Consider the following 22,821-nt stretch of genomic DNA (forward strand, 5'->3'; position numbering starts at 1 on the left):
GGCCGATAAAATAAAACACAAAATTAGGAAATAAAAACTTTACCAAAAAAAGACCTAGACAAAAAAACTTACCATATCTATGTCTGAATATCTAAACCCCGTCAGTGGGTTTATAGCAATATAGCCTTGTCTTGTGTCGGGTCAATCTATCTTTTCCAACTCAAGGAACTACTCCCACTCTCATCATAGTCACTTTCTTCTTCATCTTCTTGTAACATGTATAGTATCCTGTCTTCTTAGGAGGTGGGTGCATTATATCTTCGAGAGCTTCATTCATCACTAATGCTAAGATTGAAGATCATCTACATAACGTTTTTCTTGACCTTTATTACGCTGTGACCTCCGAGCTATTGAATATACATGTATTAAAATGTGATAATATAAACTACTTGTTTTACTGTGGCATCTTCATTTTCCCCATCTGATACCTCCGGAGTTCCTGACCCAAAAAGATTCATCTCCACTATCAACCCGTGCGTGATCTTTTGCCGTAACCACTTTTACGTTTTTTAGAACTATTAGAAGATATCTTCCTATAATCAAGTACCATGCATGTAATAAATACATATCTACATGTCTCCTCATACTTGTAGTACAACTAACCTTTGCAATCTTCAAGAGGTGTCCGTTACCTTTGATACTGCTCCTATGACGTGAGTACTTGTACTTGAACTCTTTTTTGGCATCACTTTCAGTAATTTGAAAAGAGTCTTTGGAGAATCGGGCACTTCTGGTGCATAGGAGAGTCTCTCGGACGGTATTGTTATTAGTCGGTCTGGAATTGATCGAGATCTAGAGGCAATAGTTGGGTTGTAAATGCAGTAGGTGTGGTCAGCTAGATGAGATGGAAGTTCCATTGGAGTAACTGATCCAACATAAATATCCATAGGTTCCAATTCTACTGGTTTGACAACTTCGGCAGGTGAATGAGAACCAGAGGACAACTTTGCAGATAATGCAAGCAGTGGAGACTGACTAGTGGGTGGAGTCTGTTTTCCCTTAAATCGATGGCACTTTAGATTGAGAGATGATAAACGATTTCCCTAATGGAGTTGTTGTAGGAGTCTCTGATGGGTCTGAGGAAGGTACAATATTCAAACTAACAGGCCCAGTGAACTAGTAGATACAGTAGCTTCACTAATGGAAGATGTTTGTGGCAAGGATGTAGTACTTGCAAGAGGGGTAACACCCATAGTAGAAAGACCCTCCTTGACGAAGAGAACTTGGAGTTTTGGCTAACAGTTGGGGAACAGATGGTTTCTTTACTGGACCCCCTGTGCAATAAACTTGAGCTAAGACTGGTTTACGTACTGTCTGTGATACTGAGGGAGTGACATTAGTAATACTAGAGGCTGCTGATAAAGGCTTAGATGGTGAAGCAATTAGAGAAAGAGAGCGATGTTTTTATAGTTTTGCAAAATTAAAATTATTTTGAATGATTGTTTTAATATATTGCTGAAATTCGGACAGATTTGGTGCATTTAAGTTTAGCTGTTTGTAGTAGAGACAACAATTGGAGATCCATTTGAGAGAGAGGTGAATCAAATGGAATCTCTACACCTTCCGGTGTCTTGAGAATGTGTGATTTTATATGCAGCAATTGATGATGATGCAGCATTTGATGATGCAGCAATTGTCAAACCGTTTGACTAGATGAAGACTGAGTAGTTAAACTGGTTTGACTAGATGATGAATTCATGAGTTGATTAGAAATAAGTTGACACTGAGACGTTCGGATACAGCAGAGACAGAGACAGGTGTTTTCAATGATGTGGAACCTCCATAGGTTCCTCAGAGATCGTAGTAATATTTGCAGAGACTGCATTCATAATCTGTGGCATACTTTGAGGATAGGTGTACATACTTCCATTGGAGCTACAACTGATGTTAATGCAGACATTTTGGAGAGCTAGATGAATGAGACATAACACTACTTGTCTGAATTTGAGAAACTTTGATATTGTCAATAGTGGGTGTGCTCAGTAGATCAGGCTGATTATGGACTGATTCCAAAGTCATCAAAGAATGGGAATCAGTCTGTGTTTGACTATTTGGCTCAGAAATATTGTTATCTGTGGAAGCATTACAAATAATGACAAAAAGTCTAAATTGGAGTCGAGAATAGGGTCTGACCCATCATTAGTATCCGTTTAAAGCAGTTTGCAAAGCTGAAGACACTGGATCAAGACAAGAGATGAGCTAGGAGCAGTAAGAGCCTCCTCTAACGGATCGAAGTTTAGGGAAACAGAAGCAGGAATTGAGATATTAATGTCATTGTTTTCTTCTTCCATTTCTTAAAGCAAATCAATTATCCTCCTGCAAAAAACAGTGAAAGTTTCTATTGTACATGTATACTATGTACATGTACATAATATGTACAGTACATGTAATGCTTCCAATAGACTTGTAGTCATACATAACAATATACATGTGGTTATCATGTGATCATATCATGGTCTGTGTTGCTATAACTGGTAATTAATTGTACATGTACTTATAAATAACTAGTGGACAGATAAAATAAAATGGGACAGATGGATGAACTGGTATGTATAAACCAGATGAACTGGTATATATAAATCAAATCCATTAAGATCCAATAATTCCATTGACATTAACAGTATGTTGCTATAAATAGATGTCAAACAAATGCGGAGTTATTAAAGGAGCATGTGAAGTGACATTTGATTTGTAATTACACTTTATTAAAACAAACTGTCATAGTGTAATCAAATAACTATACTACACTTAACATAATTAATGATTATTATTATCTGGGCTCTTTTTGTTAAATAACTACGATAACAATTTCTGTACATATAACCATTTGTATATCACATGACCGATGTACTAGTATCATGCGAATATCATGTGACCATCACATGTAATGAATCCTCTATTTAAACACACAAACTGTTTATGTTATATAAATTGATTTGTGTAAAAATAATGTTATAAAAATGGAATATCTCATTTATAAGGACACAAGCATTGATTGAAGACCTATTACACTGTAATGTATTCTATAAATATTAGATGTACAAATATTTCTTTTTTTTGTTAAGTTTTGTTGAACAACTATATAAAAGAGGGTCATATTGTGGGTATATAAAGCTAAAAGTCCACTCAAATTCATTGCAGAGTCAATTAAAACACTCTCAGAATAGTCAGGTATGCTAACACAGTCAAATCATTCTAATTCTTCAGACCAGTTCAAATGCTCAGTCTGGTCCATTTTTAAATTGATAGACATTATTTTTTCCGCCGAAAACAGCATTTTGCCACCTAAACCACCCAAAATAGACCCTCCAGACACTGACTAGAACACAAACTATTACTACAGCACGTTTTTACTAATAGACTCACCCAACACAATGGAGGACTGAACAGAGGGTCGATCAATAGGCTCAGCAGAATCACTCTCCCGATAACGAGTATATGTTCCGTGGCGTGGTCACTATTGCAAGATCACGTGATCCTAAGCGTATACGGAGCAAGACCGAACAATACAATGTTAATTTTCGATTATTATAATAATCAAGTTTATATATTGCTATATCAAAAACATTTTTTATTATTATTACGTAGAGAGAGAGAGAGAGAAGGAGAAATCCATCAACAATTAATATTACAGTAGTAAATATTAATAATGTAACAATTATTGACTGCCTATGAAAAACCATACATTGCATTAATTAATTAATAATTAATAATATAATGAGACGATACAATGAGACGGGGGTCTTACAACAGCCACCTCCATTTTGTGGTTTATTAGGATCACAGTTTGATTTTTATAACCACCACCACCTGGTTGATGTTGAGGACCTAACTTGATACCATTCGCCTAAAATGAAACAATTTCAATATTACATTTAGTTCATTTAATAAGAACAATGCATTAGTTTGTACATACATGTTATTAAAAGTTATGAATTTCAATTTTACTTTAACTTCACTTTAATAGAATAATTAAGGTATTGTCATATAAACATTAAAACCAATTTTAAAAGAATGGTATCGTCTTTCACTTCAGTATATAATTTAGTTAACATCAAATGTAGCTCATTTCAGATTTGGAATGAGTAAAAATAACATCATTAGTGAGAATATTACAGGGGCTACCTATTAGGGACCACCTTTTAATATTACACTACATTTACCTCATTGGTAATATCAAAAAGACTCCATCTTGTATCTTTTTATAAATTTCCTTTGCTGTATTTATAAATGCCTAAAGAGAATGTAAGTCTGAAACAATACAATAATATTCATCCATCTGTCAAACCATTCAACCAGGCATCCATTCATTCATCATTACCTCTTCTACATTTGCTGCAGTCTTTGCTGATGTTTCCATAAATACTAGTCCATGTTCCTGAGCAAATGCTAAACCCTACATACAAACAATAATGTAATAAAAAACTACATCACTATATGTAAACTATAAAAACCTCTTCAACTTTCACTTCTCTCTTGGCATCTAAATCACTACATAGAAAACAATGGAATTATCAATGATACTACACACTATTATAACTACTCTATATACAATATAACAATATTACTAATGAAACAGTCTATATTTAGACATAATGCTAACTACTAAACACCTGGATATCTTTACTAAATCATAGTCATGTGATTTGAGTCAGCAAAGACACATCATCATTTATTACATTAATAAATTATATTCATATAATATATAATGTAAGTCTGTTGTAATAAGGTAGTGAGTGCATATTAATTTTAAACCTTTTGTTCCCAATTAACATAAATGACCATATTAGAACTTGAATGTTGTCTTGCATCATCTAACCAAGATGTCAGATGTTCAAAAGTGTCTCTTCTGCAAAGAGAAAGAGATGTTAAAGTGATGTAGCTAGCCATGTTCCTTACCTTGTAATGTCATACACCAATAATGCACCAGCTGATCCTCTATAGTAGGATCTAGTGATTGATCTGAAAGATTCTTGCCCCGCCTACATGATTAGATAGATATCAACAAATTAATTATTGATTTATTTTAACCTACACATTCCATAGTATATAAAATATGATCATCCATTCAACATTCTATCCATTTTATTAAATCATCCATCCATTACTCAATGTACTATATATCCATATATAATTCCATTCATCCATTGTTCTATTAGTATCCATTAACTCACTGTGTCCCATATTTGCAACTTAATCTGCTTGCCATCAATATTAATCATACGAGCACCGAACTCAACACCTTAATAAAAATAACAACATTTAACAACAAAAACAATACATTACTCCCTAAGAACTGGTTTGAACTGGCAGACCTTAGCATAGACCACGTGTACTATAGTACTAAGTACTACAACTACACACAATGTATTAACAGCAACAAGTGTTAGTGCATATTATTATTATAGTACATGTATACTGACAAACAAGGAATTGAGCTATTAATTAGAGTGTAAACTTCCTAATTGTAAAGTTTTAATATTATTTTTAACAATAATTATAGTAATGCATTTCAGTACAATAAGTGAAGACAAAAGAAGTCAACTATACAATATACAATGATACAATACTTTATAAACTGGAATTAATAGAGTTAATGGTTTAATAAAATACTTATTAACTAATAAAAACAATGACCATATTGAAATGCTTATATATCATGATATACATATTCTGTTAATATTTTCACTAAAGAAGTATATTCAATACTTGAAAAGTAACAAACAATTACTGGAGACTGTAAATGACACCTTCAAGCAGGGCGTGGCTTTATAACAATATCATGACACAATAACAGTGTACATTATAAATAAATCATTCTAAACTTTCTCACCAATAGTCAAATCATGAACTGGTTGAAATCTTTTGTCTGTGAATTGTAACAACAGACACGATTTTCCCACACCTAGACAATAATATATATCAATATTAGCATTCCATAATATTATTGTGTCTGTTATAAATCGTGACAATTTAGTTACCTGTATCTCCAATTATAATGTACTTGAATAAGTAAGAATACGACATGATGACGCGCTGGAAAATGAGAGTAAAAAAGGGCTATTGCTTCGTGGCAAATCTAACTTTAAATAATAACCAGTCACGTGTTAGCTCAGCCATTTCTAATTAAGCGAAAAAAGGTATTTTTTCCTTCTTATCATGCTCTTTGAAATTGAACGAGATGCTGTTTTTGCAGGATTCTTTGCAGCATTTGCCATCAGTATTTTCTAAGCTAGCATTAGAAAATGATGCCAAGTCGTTGCATTCTTTATTATGTACTTTACTGGACAAAGACCTATGCGATCTGGTACGTACCGTAAACCTTTAATTAAATGATGGGCGCGGTTAATAAAATTTAATTAATTAATGATTTTTGATTAATTTTTTTATTACAGGGCTGCTACCAATGAGGATTGTATGTATTGCTTCGATGATCTTAAGCAATATTATTATGTGGGTATTATTTACACGGTCCCTCCAAAATCATACAAGCACTGCCAAAGCAACTGTAGTTAATAATGCCTGTAATTTTTTTTATTTAGTGTAAGTATAATTACTAGGAGGTATGGTTTATATAGTATCGTTATTTTAGAGTTTATTAGGTTGGTTGTTGTTTGGTGAAGTCCTCTCATTAATGTGGTGGGCAGGGTTCTCTTTGATTATAATTGGTTTTTATATTAATGAGCAGTGATAATATAACAACGGATGGACAAGAAACTCCACCCACTCCTTTGAAATTTCATTAACTTGTATGTCAAAAAATGTACTATTATGTATAATATATTCATGTAGTATTTCATATTTTATTTAGTAAAGTTTCATGAACCTCCTTTTGTCTTCCTGATCAAACTTTCTAACATATCCCATTGTTCTGAGGTTACCTATGGAATGTCAGAAATCATAGGGGTAGGAAGATAGTAGGGATTAGGGGGGCTAAAATATTATCAGTTAGTAAACTGTTCTATGAGCAGGGGGTTGCATTCCCAGATGTTTTTAGTTGAAAACCTTGTAAAATTATGTTAAAATGATAACAAATGATTATGACTGAATTAAAGAAATGACATAAATGTACATGACCTAATAAAATATGTTAATAATGTCCAAAATAGTTTGCATGTCTCTCGTTGCTGGTTACAAAATCCTTTGCAATACTTAATAAATTACCTTATCAATACACTCCTTGTGTGTGTGCATTAGTACTACATTATTAAGTCTCTTTTGAGACACTGTGGATCTTAAATAATTCTTCAGTCTTCAAAGTGATGAGAACATTTTGTTCTGCTGTAGCGGATGTCATTGGCACAGTCAAATAAATGGTTAAAAGCTTGTGTACCTCAGTGAATATTGATTTTCCTAAGTCGCTACTGTACATTACTTCACAAATTGTGCTGACCTTGGTAATTTTTTTATCCCTTGGCTTGCTGTACTTACTTGGACAAAATCTTGAAGTATTGAAAGTGGTTCACCAGCTTGTCAAAGTTGATGACAGATGAATATATTTTCCATGGTAACTTTACTTTGTTAACAATATTAGGGGGGCTAAGCCCCCCTTTAATCAACATTAGGGGGCTGAAGCCCCCCTAGCCCCCTGGTTCCTACCCCTATGTCAGAAATAATACAATAATATTGACTCATCTGTTATTTTAATTATCATCTGTTATTTTACTATAATTATGTATTATTAGCTTTAATATTTGAGTATCTATTGTATAAACTTATGAATATTATAAATTGTCTAGAATTTTATGGAAAATCACTATAAATGTAATTAAAATTTAATTATGAAATAATTACTCTATTTTATAGACTTTGGCTTGTAAAATTCAAATTACTACATACAGCTGCCCAGTACCCCTGTAATTCTACTCATATTAAATTATAAAAAACCTTTTAAATGTTTTACTTAAGATTTACCTTAGTGAGTGATTAAACATTCCTGCCATATATGGTAATTGTCCTCCATCAAATGCAATTATTTCTCCAGTAATCCAGTTGGCATAATCACTCACTAAATATGTCACTAAATTAGAGAGTTCTTCAATGTCACCTAAACGACCAGTTGGTATCTGTTGTAACATTGTATCCATGAATTGTCCAGTAGGATCAAGTCGAGAGAATGCTCCCTAATTATTTGATTATAATTATATACTTAATTTTAATAACTTTAATATTTATACCTTTGTTTCTATTGGACCAGGTGCTATAGCATTAAATCTCATACCATACAACGACCCCATTCACTAGCTAATGATCTGTAATGATATTGTATAGTTACTGGAAATAGCTTGTTACCAGAATCTTAATATAACTAATCCCATTTATAAAAGATCAGAATGTTAGAAAAAGTTTATTTGTAGATCCAATAAACTGTTATTAATTACTGAACACAAATTGATCTTTCTACATAATTTGCATATATGCTTAACTTCTCATCCTAAATCTCTTAACTTACTACCATTACATAACCAGAATAGATTCTCTTCATACAAACTCCAGTGTATATTAGACGCTCAAACATGTACATATCTATCACTACATTACGAGACATTACTAACCTTGTCATGGCCTCCACGCCAGCTTTAGCAGCAGCTGAAGGTACAACAAAACCAGATCCATATTGTGTATATGTTGTAGTAATTGCAAGAAAACTAGCACCTGTAATTAATAATAGAATTAAAATTCATTGCAAATGATGCATGCAATATTGTATAAATAATACAATTGAGGTCAAATAACTAGTTAATTTTCTATAAAAAGAAGTAGAGTTAATCTCTGAAAAGAGGACAATATGGGTCCATGGCGACAACACTATATTAACTAGAATATTTGAACCTATTATGAACTTGATTTGCATAAATAACTAGAGAGAACATTACCTTTTTCAGCTGCAATCAATCTCTTTCCAAATTCCAAAGTGACATTACTCGTTCCAATCAAAACTATTTCGATAATTGTACGAACAGCGTTATTACTTAGCCTCTCAAATGGAGATATAAAATTACCAGCTGCATTATTTATAATAATGTCTGGCAGACCAAGATTAGCAACACATTTGTCGGCCACTTTCTTCACTGCTTCAGGATCACGGACATCCAATGCATAAGGAACAATCTATGAATATTAATAAGGAACAATCTATGAATATTAATAAGGTATAACAATGAATATTGATAAGTATAACTATGAATATTAATAAGGACAGAATAATTATTGATTATTACATTGTTGCCTGTTTTTTTTTCTGAGATCTCTTCTGCTGTTTTCTGAAGTAGTTCAAAATTCCTAATTGGTCAATTAATTTACTATGAATCATTAACATTATGAATATGATTATAACAATGAATATTATTAAAAATGTAAGTCTCAACACTACACAATCCACTCACCTACTGGCTATAGCAACCTTAGCTCCTAATGCTGATATCATTTCAGTCATTCCTCCCTAAACCTGTCCCACCACCAGTAATCAAGGCTACCCTTCCATCAAATGCCCACCGTCTGGTAACAATCTGGACTTTATGGAAGGAAATTGATTTCTACTGAAGTATCTTAGCAATAATTTGCTTGAATATATTTTGTATGAAGCTGAAAATCTGCAAAACATATTGACTACTTAGCCACTCCTTTCATTTTATTTGCAAATTATGCGCATGCGCAGTAAGTGAATACATGACTTAGTCTATTTCCTGGCTTTGTCCTCACAGTAACAGAGGCGAAGTCGGGACTTAGTTTTTTTGACAGACTTTTTTAAATTCATTGCAACACTTCCATTGGGTGAGTTCACTCCAGCCGTATTTCTTTCTTTCTTTAAGTTTATCTTAAAGAACACATTAGTTTCTATTACTTGGTAAGTTTATAGTTGGAATGATCCAGTATGGCGAGCTATTTACCTGTAGAAAGATGTCCTACTGCATGCATTAATGCGGAATATTATAATAACACCTTTATAATTTGTATGATTTTAAAGTGAAGTGTTCTATTTTATCCTTTAAGATTTAAGGTATATATATAAAGTGAAAGATAACTATGGAGTCCTCAAAGAAAGTAAATAATAAAGACATGTTAATTATATTATATGATATTCTCAATGTGTACATTATTACCTACAATAATTGATATTGTAATGTTCTCTTTTGTTAGCCAAAACCATCTCGACCTTCTCCTTCAAGTGAAAAGGGTACGCATTCTATTCAATAATTTTGAACTGTTAATCAACAGACAATGTACATTTATGGCCATATTAATTAGTAGGTCTTAATTGTACTGACTATAGGGACAAAGGACACTCTAAGACAACCTCTATATTAGGGACACTTGTTCTAGTCCCATACTAATACTTTAGTGTATTATACAACCTCTATATTGAGGACATTTGTTTCTAGTCCCATACTAATACTTTAGTGTATTATACAACCTCTATATTGAGAGACATTATTCTAGAACACTAATATTTCTAGTATCCTCTATACTAATACTTTAGTAGTATTATACAACCTCTATATTAGAGACCACTCGTTCTAGTCTCATACTAATACTTTAGTGTATTATACAACCTCTATATTGAGAACATCTAGTTGTTCTAATCTTCATATTAATACTTTATTGTGTTTATTCTAGTCTCACAACCTCTATATTGAGGACACATCTATGCTAAGTAACGAATTAAACTAATTACTTTAGTGTATATATCCCAAAGAAAAACACTCGTTCTAGTCTATACTAATACTTTTCTGTATATAAAAACTCTATGTGTCCTAGTTCTAGTCCCATAGCTAATACTGACAAGAATTGAGGACACTTCTATGTAAGTATTAAAACCTAATATTATGTAGGTTCTTAAAACTGGTGTGTCCTCAGTTTGATAAATTGTAACCTGTGTTTATTACTTGATGGTACTTGATATATATATAGATACATTACCTCTACTATATAAATGATAAACAATTTACTATTAAAATAGTTTTAATTGTTTAATAAGCATCTTTTGTTTCAATATATAGTAATACCCTTTTGCATTTCACATTAGAACCATAGTACATAACTAATGTTATTAAAATTGTTTCAGTATTATAATGTTTTAGTAATGAAAATAATTAATAAAATATAATTAAGATATGTAGTATTCTGAAGATATTATTAATTGTTTGTAGTAATATAACATGTTTTAGTAATGAAAATATTAATAGTGTATTACTGAAATGTACTGATATGTACTGAGTGTATTTACTAGTTTAGAATTATTTTAATATTTTAGTAGGTGTAACATATCATATGGTTTATCACTGTATGTATGTACTGAGTGTGTTTACTAGAATACTTGTTTGACTGCTAGCTACTAGAGATCTTACAAGTTACATTATATTGTTACACACCCACACATCATGTACATGTATAAGCCAAGTAGTAATAGCGTCTCCATTACGTAGGAGTCAGAAACCAAAGTAAAGAAAGATGTCCCACCCCCTTCTAATCCGTTGAAACGTAAAACCTATGATAGCGGAGAGTGATAGTGAAGATGATTTTCCTCCTCCTCCTGTATGATTGAATTTTTATTATAATTATAACAATTAATGGGTTTTGTTACCATAGGCACCAAACCAAAGAAATCCGTACCTGTTGCTCCACCCCCTTCAATTAAGAAAGAACCTCCAGCCACGCCCACAAAACCTATTGATTTACCTACCATTGAAACGAAAATGGAAGTTGATATCAGTCAAGTTAAACCAGAAGTGACTACGCCCACTCCTGTCAAATCAAACCTGTTGTTAACAATAGTAGTACCAAAAAATCCTCCGCCAAGAAAGCTGGGGTAAGAAGGGCTTTAATTGGAATGATATGAAGTGATAATATCATTAATAAAGGACTACCTAAATGTACTTACTTTTTATGTAATTATATGTACATGTAACACCTAATACATGTACATGTACATGTAATAAGCCCAATGTATAAGATGTAATGTAACATTTAATACATATAGAATACATGTAACACCTATACATATACATGTACATGTAATACCATGTATAAGATGTAATGTAACATTTAATACATATACATGTACATGTAACACCTAATACATGTACATGTCATATGTATGTATATATGTATTTATATTACATGTATATATCATGTGACATTTATTTCATATAAGATGAAACGTAAGAAATCTGACGTTGAAGATGAAGAAAATGATAACGATAATGATTGGTCTAGAGGGTGATGATGTCACTGATGATGAATTTAAACCTACTATAAAGAAAACTAAAAAAACAGCTGGTAGAAAATAATAAAAATGAAAACAAAAATTTTAATATCTTTTTTTATTTAGAAAAAGAGAAAAAAACGTAAATCAACTGGGACTCCCAAAAGTGCTAAGAAATCTACAAAACCTTCAGCTGCTAAAACTAAGACTCCGAGCTCAACTCCCAAGAAAGAAGGAGGAACCACTCCGAGCTCGACTCCTAAGAAATCTGAGTCAGCTGGTGCTACTCCAATAAAGGACAGTCCAACTAAAAAAGGACGTAAGAAAAAAAGAAGAGGAACGTGAAGTATGGAAATGGTGGGAGGAGGAACCTCATCCAGAAGGAGTCAAGTGGCTCACCTTAGAACATAATGTGGGTGTGGTTACTTCCATATTTGATATTAAGGTTATTTCTATAGGGTCCATACTTTGCTCCTCCTTATGAGCAGTTGCCAAGTGATGTCCATTTTTATTATGACGGTATGGAACCTTGTTACCTCTGTTATTATATATCCATTTTCTTATCATTTCATTCATCCATTTAATCCACAGGCAAACCAATGGAATTGTCAGAGTTGGCAGAAGAGGCTGCAACGTTTTTTGCCAAAATGTTAGATCATGATTACACTAAAAAAGAGATTTTTTGTAACAATTTCTTGCTGACTGGAGGAAGGTAACCCTCGCTGTACATGTAAAGATTATGTAAGATTGTCTCTTTAATAGGAATGACACCAGAGGAAGCATCAAAAATTAAAGATTTTAGCAAATGTGATTTTAGAGAGATGATAAATATTTCTTAGATAAATCAGAGCAAAGGAAACAGATGTCAAAAGAAGAGAAACAAAAAATTAAAGAAGAAAATGAAAAAAAATAACAGAAAAATATGGTTGGGCAATAATCGATGGACATAAAGAGAAAATTGGTAACTTTAAGACGGAGCCTCCTAGTTTGTTTCGTGGCCGTGGGGATCACCCCAAACAAGGAAAATTAAAGTCAGTTATAATATCCATTCATTGTTTATATTTGAATTTTTATTTAGAGACGTATCCAACCAGAAGATGTTATCATTAATGTCGGCAAAAAAGATCCAGTTCCTGTTCCTCCTGAAGGACACAAATGGAAGACGGTACAACACGACAACAAGGTCTGTAATATATCCTTGGATACCATCTTCATAGCTAACAAGTACTGTAATGATTGTACTCTTTCTAGGTCACATGGTTAGCTTCCTGGACTGATAAAACACAAGGTCAAATAAAATATGTTATGTTGAATCCAACATCACGTCGTTTAAGTGAGTTTTTTGTCATGTGACTGTCACATGATGTCTGTGTGATTTATAGGGAGAGAAGGACTGGGCTAAGTATGAGACAGCTCGTCGTTTGAAGGCCCACATTGATCAGATTCGTGAGAATGTATACAAATGATTTGACAAGTAAAGAAATGAGAATAAGACAGAGGTAAGTTAATGCCGCATAGTACTAGGTGTAGTTTCATATGATCTCCACCCTTTAGAGCTGTTGCCATGTACTTTATGGATAAGTTAGCTTGAGAGCTGGTAATGAGAAAGATGCTGATGAACAGCTGACACTGTCGGCTGTTGTTCTTTGCGAGTAGAACATATCAGTAAGTATGGATAGGGAGTTAAATTACATAGGGATTTCCCCTTTTATTAAGTATTATTTTATTATTATTGTGTTATTATTGTATAGAACTTCATAAAGAGTTAGATGGTAAGAATGATGTCGTAGAGTTTGACTTTCTTGGTAAAGATTCTATTCGTTATTATAATCGTGTACAGGTCTGTCTAATGGATCAATACATTGATTAATAGTTTATTAATGGTTATAATATTTTTAATAGGTCTCACATCAAGTGTTCAAGAACTTGATTTATTTATGAGAGCAAGTCTCCTGGCGATGATCTTTTTGATCGACTCAACGTGAGTACCTCCCCTTATAACTCCACCCACATAATATATATTTACTTTCCTATATTAGACGACTACATTGAATAAGCATTTGTCTGAACTAATGGAGGGTCTTACTGCCAAAGTATTTAGGACATTTAATGCTTCCATTACTCTTCAAGAGCAGCTGGTTGAACTTACAAATGGTATACCACACCCCCTCGTATATTTCACAATGTCATTGGCACAAACTTATGTCTATTTATGTCTTTATATTTATGCATCCATTTATCATTTCTATATGTCCATTTTTTGACTATGTATCTATTTAATTTATTTTCTAAATGCCCTTTTTATCTTTTATGTATCCATTTATCTTCCTATACATCCATTTATTTTCTAGGTGACGATAGCGTTGCTGAGAAATTTCTTTCCTACAATCGTGCTATATCGTGCTGTGGCCATCTTGTGTAATCATCAGAGGACTGCCCCTAAATCATTTGATCAACAAATGACCAACCTTCAAGCTAAGGTAACTAAGGAGACTTTGTAGCTAGGACTAAATATATTAATGTCAATTTTATCTCCTACCAGATCACAGCTAAAGAGGAGGCCATTTTGGATACTAAAAAAGAAATAAAACAATTGAAGAAAGAATTAAAAAACTAGTTCCGACCAAAAACTGAAAAGTGAGTTTAATAGAATAATTTAAAGGATGATGAAAGGAGTAACTATCAAATGACCAGAGAGACAGAGGATGAACAGACAAGTAATGATTTCTTATTTAGGAAACTTGATACAAAGAAGAAGCAGTTAGCTCGTTTAGAGGAGCAACATAAGAAGCTAGAAGTCCAGGCTACAGATAAGGTACCTCCATACTGTCCTGTCTTATTGTATGTGCTGTAACTTGTCCTCTCTATTACAGGAGGAGAACAAAGAGATAGCGTTAGGTACGTCCAAGTTGAACTACCTTGATCCTCGTATTACTGGTGCTGGTGTAAGAATATGATGTCCCATTGAAAAAGTTTATAATCGTTCTCAGAGGGAAAAATTTGCTTGGGCCATTGATATGGCTGATGAGACATTTGAATTCTAAAGTGCAGCTGTTCTTTTAAGTACTGCTGTATTATAGGAGCTATTTATTATTAGGGACAGAATTATTAAAAATAAATGTTTATTTATTAAAAAATGTCAGTTTTGCTGTTTTTTATCTATTGAACTATTTGTATATTACACTTTAAAGGAAGAAAGAACTTTATTGTTTTGTTGTATAATTATATTTGTTATGAATATCATTATAAGACTGTAAAATGGCTGCATTACAGATGGTATATAATGTGTACTATTTAATGTGTCTCCTAAATATAATGTACTTGTGTCATTACTTTTTATTACTAGCGGAATGTATTCTTGTTCCAGTTATATTGTGGAAAATACCATGTAAGTTATATGTAGATGACCCTTATTCTGTTGCTATGGTAACTGTATTGCCATAGATACTGAGATTGACTGGAGAGCATATATGCAAAAGTAGAGGGATTTCTGAATGGAACAACTGATTATTATCAGCTACAGGGAGACACTGGACACTTGTGTAAGACAGCAAACAATCCCTGCCTGTAACAAGTAGAATTGCAGGAAGTGCGGACATTATTCTCTCTCTCTCTCTCTCTCTAGCTATCCAGCTGTTTTGTGTACATTTATTCTATTCTTTATGCTGTTGACAGAGAGGGGTCAAGATATTTGTTAGCTCAACATTTCTTTGCACTCTTATATCTTATCAATTTAGTTATAGTATTTTAAACTATACAACTGCTTAGCAAAGGTACTATCCAACTCACTTTACTAATGAGTTCCACCTACTCACTTAGATATTGGAGTTCCCGGTCATTCTCCTACCATTTCTATGTATAACAGCATATCGGTTCCATTCAATATATATGTTAAGATTATTCAATGATGGTATAGCTTTGTGACCACTATTAAATATTGGAGTATTATTAATGATTGAAGATAAATTGGGACACCAGTATGTATATTATACAGGTTAATAATAATAATAATAATAATAATAATAATAATAATAATAATAATTATAATAATAATAATAATATCTATAATATTTATTATTAATTAAATTAGTTCATAACTTTATGACTACATTATTACTATATAATAGCATAATAAGATATGAATACATTTTAAGAGTTTTTTTGCCATATTTGGATAATAATGAAATATTTGTAGGAGTGGCTATCCATTACAGGCTATGGGATCATTGTATTGTTGTTATATTTGATCTGCAATAGAGAGTAATAGAGGTCATCTTTATATTTTGTTTGAGAAAATGATATTCATGATTCAATATAATGATGATAAACCACGATCTTTATGACATGTGCTATAGTCACGCACGTGATTTCACAACATTTGTTCATATACAGCAAGCTATTCTCTCCCACCTCCTTTTTTCTTTAATCATGATTGATTATCTCTCAATGGAGAGCTAGTATTGGGATATGGTATTGTCGATCAGATATCATGTACTAAAGCTAAAAAGCAGTCATCACAAGAAATTTCTAGGTAAATCCTTGTTGTCAAAGAAATCAAAGCAGCAGTAACCTGACCTTCTCTTTGGTGCTGGTTCTCTTACTTGCTCCTCATTTTATCAGGGTGATGTTGAACTGCAACCCTGGACCTAAAACAGGTCAGTAAACACTGGTAAAAGGGTACAGAATGTTTATAACTGGTAATTTATACTATCTGTTAACCATAGATCAAGTCAATCAAGTGAAATATTTCGTAAAAACTATCTGCTGATCTTAGTGGGTATCATTACTTTTATCCTTATCAGTATAACAAACATGTACCTTACTGTACGCTAAAGGACTGATATCATCTGATACTAAAAAGATATGTTTGACAACAAAAGGAGAGAGTGATTTGTTAAAAATCTACCAAGTTGATTAATGAGTTAGAGAGACGTTACAAGCACAAAAAGAATCCACGTCAGTATTAGTAAAAAACATTTGTCATGTATTAAGAAGTCAAGAACATCAAAGACTAAGAGAAATTACTAACTATATATTAAAAGAATTAGGTAATGAAGTGATTCTTTGTTCCCATGTTATCTATCTATATGTGTTTTGGTTTTAGGTGAATTTGTTGATGAAGCATCCACCTGTCCCACTTCATAGATCCTGATTTTTCAACGATACCGTAATATCATGATAGATAGATATAAGTACCAACCTATTGTTCCTTTTGATTGGCCGCCACGAGTTGGAGAAGACTTTTTTGGAAAAACTGGCACTATTGAAAGCACGAGACAAAGATCATACTCTGAAAACTCTACAACAGAAGCATGGTACATGTTAAGAGAGGAAAAATAGACAAAATACCTGGAGTTACTGGTAACAAAAAAGATAAAAGTACATCATGTTCTTAAACCAATAAGAGTGGTCAGTCTCTTAGAGTATTGATTGATGGTCCTCCTGGTATCGGCAGACAACACTCTGTCGTAAACTGTTAAATATGTGGCAAAAGGAACTCAGACATGGACAATATAACTTGGCACTTTATTGTCTCTCAGGAAATGACAAAGGGCTCGAGCAAATGAATTACAGGAGCTTCTCAATTGTACATATAATGTAAAGAGATCACTATGGTGACTGAATGCCTGAACAAAGATCATGGAAGAAGGACTATTAATAATCTTTGATGGATGGGATGATTAAGTCCAGAACTCAGACAATCTTCACTAGCAACTAGAATAATTTGTAGAGTAGGAATTATACCAAGTGTTTTCAGTAGTTGTTAGCCCCTCTCGTAGCTATGCATCTTCTTTGTTGTTAGAATTTACTACAATTAACAGACATATTGAAGTTATGGATTTTTAGAGGAAAGAAATAAGACAGTAGTTAGAGGAACACTTGAAAAAGAACACACACCTAGGAGAGAAACTCATTAAAGATCATTGAAATGCGAGATGACGTTAAATCTTTGTGTTATATACCTCTAATCTGTTCCAATTATTATCTTAGTTTATCGTAAACAAAAAGGAGAGTTACCAACAACACTTACACAGTTGTATGAGAATTTATCTTACAACCTATCAGAAGACATGTCAAACGTAAGACTACTCACATATTGAACCAAAGCAATTACACGACCTTCATCATTTACCATCAGTCTTAGATAAATCATTTCAAGTAAACTTTGTGAGTTTGCTTACATCAATTTGAAAGAAAATAATCGAAAAAAATTACATTTTCTTCAATCTCAACTCACTCAATTTTTGGGATCAGTCATTGCAAGAAGACTATCTTGGACTAATTACAACATTTACTTTATATGATGAAGAAAGTTATCAATTCCTTCACTTTACTATTCAGGAGTTTCTAGCGGCTTGGTGGATTACCAAATATAATAAGACAAAAAAACAGAGAAAATGTTTGCAGATCATTATAATGATGGACCATTTTCGAATGGGTCTGAGGTTTGTAGCAGGGCTAAACTCAACTTAAACATGAAACTATAAAGAATTCTTTAATGTTACAACATCTTATAAGGGAAACTACAGCATACAGCTTGCAGGTCAATGATATTGTTTTCAAGCATTACTTATATTGAAGATATTAGTGATTTAGAAGAGATACACATATTAACCTCTCAGACATATCTGATATTCATCTTCTCCATCTTTTATATGAGTCACAGAACACAACATTATGTCAATTATTGTCTGATAATATCACTTTGGAGTGTAAGTCACTTCGTTTGATGGAACACATTTTTGACATGTTATGTCTTTGGCTTCTTTCTAAATAACTCTAATGTAACATGGAATTGTTTGATCCTGGAAAGCAACTCTTTACAACTGATTTACTAACTAAAAACTCCGATGTAAAAGACTTATGATGCCTATGAGACTGAGCTTTCAAGATTATGATCAAACGTTCAAATATTTGACAAGGAAACAGTATTGTCTTTCATTTTATTCACAGTCTTGAAGAGTGTGTTATTAATATGGATGATGTCAAATCACACAAAGGATGTACTTGATGTTTCTCTCACATTATTACAGTTAGCAAAAACTACAAAGTCTCAAGATGCTTTATATAAACGTTTTTAAATATGGATTTTAATCTGATAGATCGTTACCCTGTTCTTCCAGATAGACACAAGTTTATCTGGAATTGGAAAAGAGTTTAAAAAATAATACTAAACTAAAGGAAATAATTGTTGTTGTTTATGTTCAAAACAGACAGCATCTCTCCACCTAGTCCTATAATCAACCGTTATGATTAGTGGATTAACCAGAAATAAGTAATTCAAAAGTTTTTCACTTGAATGGAATCATATATCCAGAGGTACATTGAATATGCAGATGATGTTAAAGCGTTTGGAGTTTACTAAAAGGTAATCACACACTGGTATGCACTTTCAAGATACACCACTCACGGATTCTGATCCATTCGAAGTATCATTATGATATTATGCCATCTCTGCTTCAAAATATCAAAGGATTACATCGCCTTGGAACTACGTACACCATATCCATACCTCCTATATTTGATGCTCACCCCAATTTAAACATCTTGTAATATCACTAGAGAAAAGCTGAGGAAACAATTAGACTATTTAATTGTCTTCAGATTAACAATACTCTTAAAAGTTCGGGAGAGTGACATCAAATAGTCCTTCTTAGTGATGATATATCAGTTTTTTTGTTTCTATTGTTTTACAAGATATGCTAACCACAGAATAAACACTAGAATACTTAACAAATAGGTGGGGTCAAATCATGAATGTTATTTGAGTTACTTATCTCGTCATTCTTAACATCTGTATCTATCCTTCAGATCATAGTCTAGCAGAATTGGATGTTCCCATTACATTGTCCTGATATCATCATAAAGAGGTAGAAGCTTTTCTTACTAAGACTATTTCTCAAAAGAAACCAGCTCACAAAACCTTTATGTGGTTACTTCAAACTAGATCATTTTATGTTCTGACCTTAGTGCTTTGAGAAAAACAAAAATTGATCTATTTCTTTATCATAAGGATTAGATCTTATTGCGAACATGTTACAGAAGACACACAACTATGGAGTATCTTGAGATCTTGTGTGTAGACAATTATGATAAATCTACCAATGATCAAGAACATATAGTATCTGATGATAGTCCTGGTCAACAATAGTGAATAATACATAGAACAGTACACTGATTCGTGTACCAAGGTTTTTTCATGCTATCCGATTCAACAATAGTACTAGAACAATTTTGAATATGGTTTTAAAATCATTCCTTCCTTCATGGATTTAGATTAGACGACTAAACTCTATAAATGACATATGACAGGCACCAAAACAACCACAGAGACCTTTACCAGTTATTTTGTTATAAAACAGTTATAATGTACAATGTTTCTTGCAAAATTCTTTAAAATATATATTTTTGGTCATTGATATAGTCAGTAGTATTAGTATCAAGGGTACATAAGTCATTGTTGTAATAAGTAGACATTAAATGTTAATGATTATCTTTATATATCATCTTTTTAATAGTTTACTTGTCAGTGTGAAGAGATTTACTATCTATAGTCCAGGACTACTATTTTACTTTTAAGAAGATTTGGTTTGAAAGTGCAATAGAACAAAGTATCAATTTTGTGTGTAATAACGTATGGATGAATGGATGGAGGGATGAATGAAGGGCTGGTGGATGGATGGTGGATGAATGGATGGATGAATGGATGGATGGATGGATGGATGGATGGTGGGATGATTGGATGGATGCTTGGATGAATGGATGGATGTATGGATGGATGAATGGATGTATGGATGGATGGATAATGGATGAATGGATGGACATGTAGTACTTCCAATTCTCAGGTCAATTCTTGGGTCTTCCATCTACTAACTCCCTATGTCAACATTACAAGTCCTTTGATATATGTTTCGTCCTTTATAATGACAGTTTATATGAAATTTCTACTGAAATATATCTTTTTCACGTCCATTTCATAGAATTAGATGTGGTCATGTGATTTAAATTACTGTATGAGAAACCAAAATGGATAAAGTAATTAGTCCCAAAATTAACACCTGTTGACGCTCTTCTCTTCATAGGTCAACCACTTTCACTGACTTATTTCAATGGAAAACAAAATATTACTTGTTTAGATCCTCAGGTAACTCATCTAATCTACCATCCATAATTTATTTTACTCAGTCGATATAAATAGTGTATATTATGTTCACTAGTAACTTTGTGTTGGTATCTATTTTGCTCGTCGTATGCATATCAATTCTATGTTATTTTATTTTTATACATTACCTCTCTAGAAACAACTGGTCCGCACTACTACATTATCAGTTAATCTAATTAATATATAAATCCTGTTATGATTTGATGTTGTATATAGTATAATGTTACTCCTGTTATAGAATATTGTTTGTAATGTGTATCCTCTACTTTTGTATTTCTCCTTCTCCTCATCTCTGTCCACTTTGTTTTAGTACGACTGGAAATGTCAAGATAAAAAATCAAGATATTCTAACTTCTGATTCCTACTTAAAGTAACTAGTTTAGAACTTGACTATAAAAATATATATGACATATTATTTTGTTAAGTGTTTATTAATGAAGACATAATGTTACACTAAATATCACTACATTTTGGGTGTGGCAGTCTATTGTTATTATCCTGAATAATTAATTATTGTTGAGTTTTTTTCATAAGTTGTTCATAATGCAAAGGAAGAACATCTCTCTCTCTCCTCTAGCTATCCAGCTGGTTTTGTGTACATTTATTCTATATCTTTATGCTGTGACAAAGGGTCAAGATATTTGTTAATACCAACTTTCTTTGCACTCTTATATCTTAATCCATTAGCCTATAGTATACATCTGCTTAGCAGTTAGCAAAGGTACTATCCAAACTCACTTAACTAATTAATTCCCCCTAACTCACTTAGATATTGGATTCCCGGGATCATTCTCCTAACCATTCTATTTATAAACAGCATATCGGGTCATTCAAGATTATGGTTAAATTATTCAATTATGGTATAGCGTGACCCTATTAAATAGTGGATTATTATTAATGATTGAAGAGAAATTGACACCAGGGTTGTATATTAGACAGGTAATACTATAAGAATAAATACTAATGCTAATTATAGTTTAGTAATTAATTAAATCGTAGCATACCTTTATTGCTCCCTTATTAATATTTAACAGCAGTATGAATAAATTTTTAAGATTTTTTCCAATTTTGGATAATAATGAAATATTTGTAGGAGTGGCTATCCTTAACATTGTGGATCATTTGTATTTGTTATATTTTGACTACTAATAGAGCGTATATAAGTCCTCTTTTATTTTGTGTTTGAGATACAATTTCAGGATCAATATACATAATGATCGCCACGATGGTTATTTACAGTTGTCTCGTCCAACTGTATTTCACAACATTTGGGTCAATCAGAGCAAGCTATTTCTCCCCACCCCCCCTTCCTTTGTCTTAAATCAGGATTGAATATCTCTCAATGTAGAGCTAGCATTGGGGATATGGTATTGTCTCAGATATCATGTACTAAAGCTAAAAAAGCAGGCAGCACAAGAAATTCCTACGTGATCGGTGTTGTTGCAAAGAAATC

General features: G+C 32.5%; 1 protein-coding gene and 1 pseudogene across 1 annotated transcript; one reads left to right on the top strand and one right to left on the bottom strand.

The window, feature by feature from the left end:
* Positions 1-632: 632 nt before the first annotated feature.
* On the bottom strand, positions 633-6,027 carry LOC121366194 (ras-related protein Rab-2-like; the record flags this gene model as incomplete). The annotated part of the gene is given in 12 exon segments (XM_041490737.1): positions 633-998; positions 3,749-3,847; positions 4,164-4,181; positions 4,184-4,234; positions 4,322-4,396; positions 4,455-4,491; positions 4,756-4,775; positions 4,777-4,849; positions 4,900-4,982; positions 5,175-5,242; positions 5,834-5,905; positions 5,982-6,027. Coding segments are annotated over 12 exon segments (1,008 nt in total), but the record flags the coding sequence as incomplete, so codon positions are not given.
* A 2,534-nt stretch (positions 6,028-8,561) lies between these two features.
* LOC121366195 lies at positions 8,562-15,249 on the top strand (annotated as a pseudogene).
* Positions 15,250-22,821: the final 7,572 nt, after the last annotated feature.

Source organism: Gigantopelta aegis, unplaced genomic scaffold, assembly GCF_016097555.1.
Source record: "Gigantopelta aegis isolate Gae_Host unplaced genomic scaffold, Gae_host_genome ctg4981_pilon_pilon, whole genome shotgun sequence".
Classification (NCBI taxonomy): domain Eukaryota; kingdom Metazoa; phylum Mollusca; class Gastropoda; order Neomphalida; family Peltospiridae; genus Gigantopelta; species Gigantopelta aegis.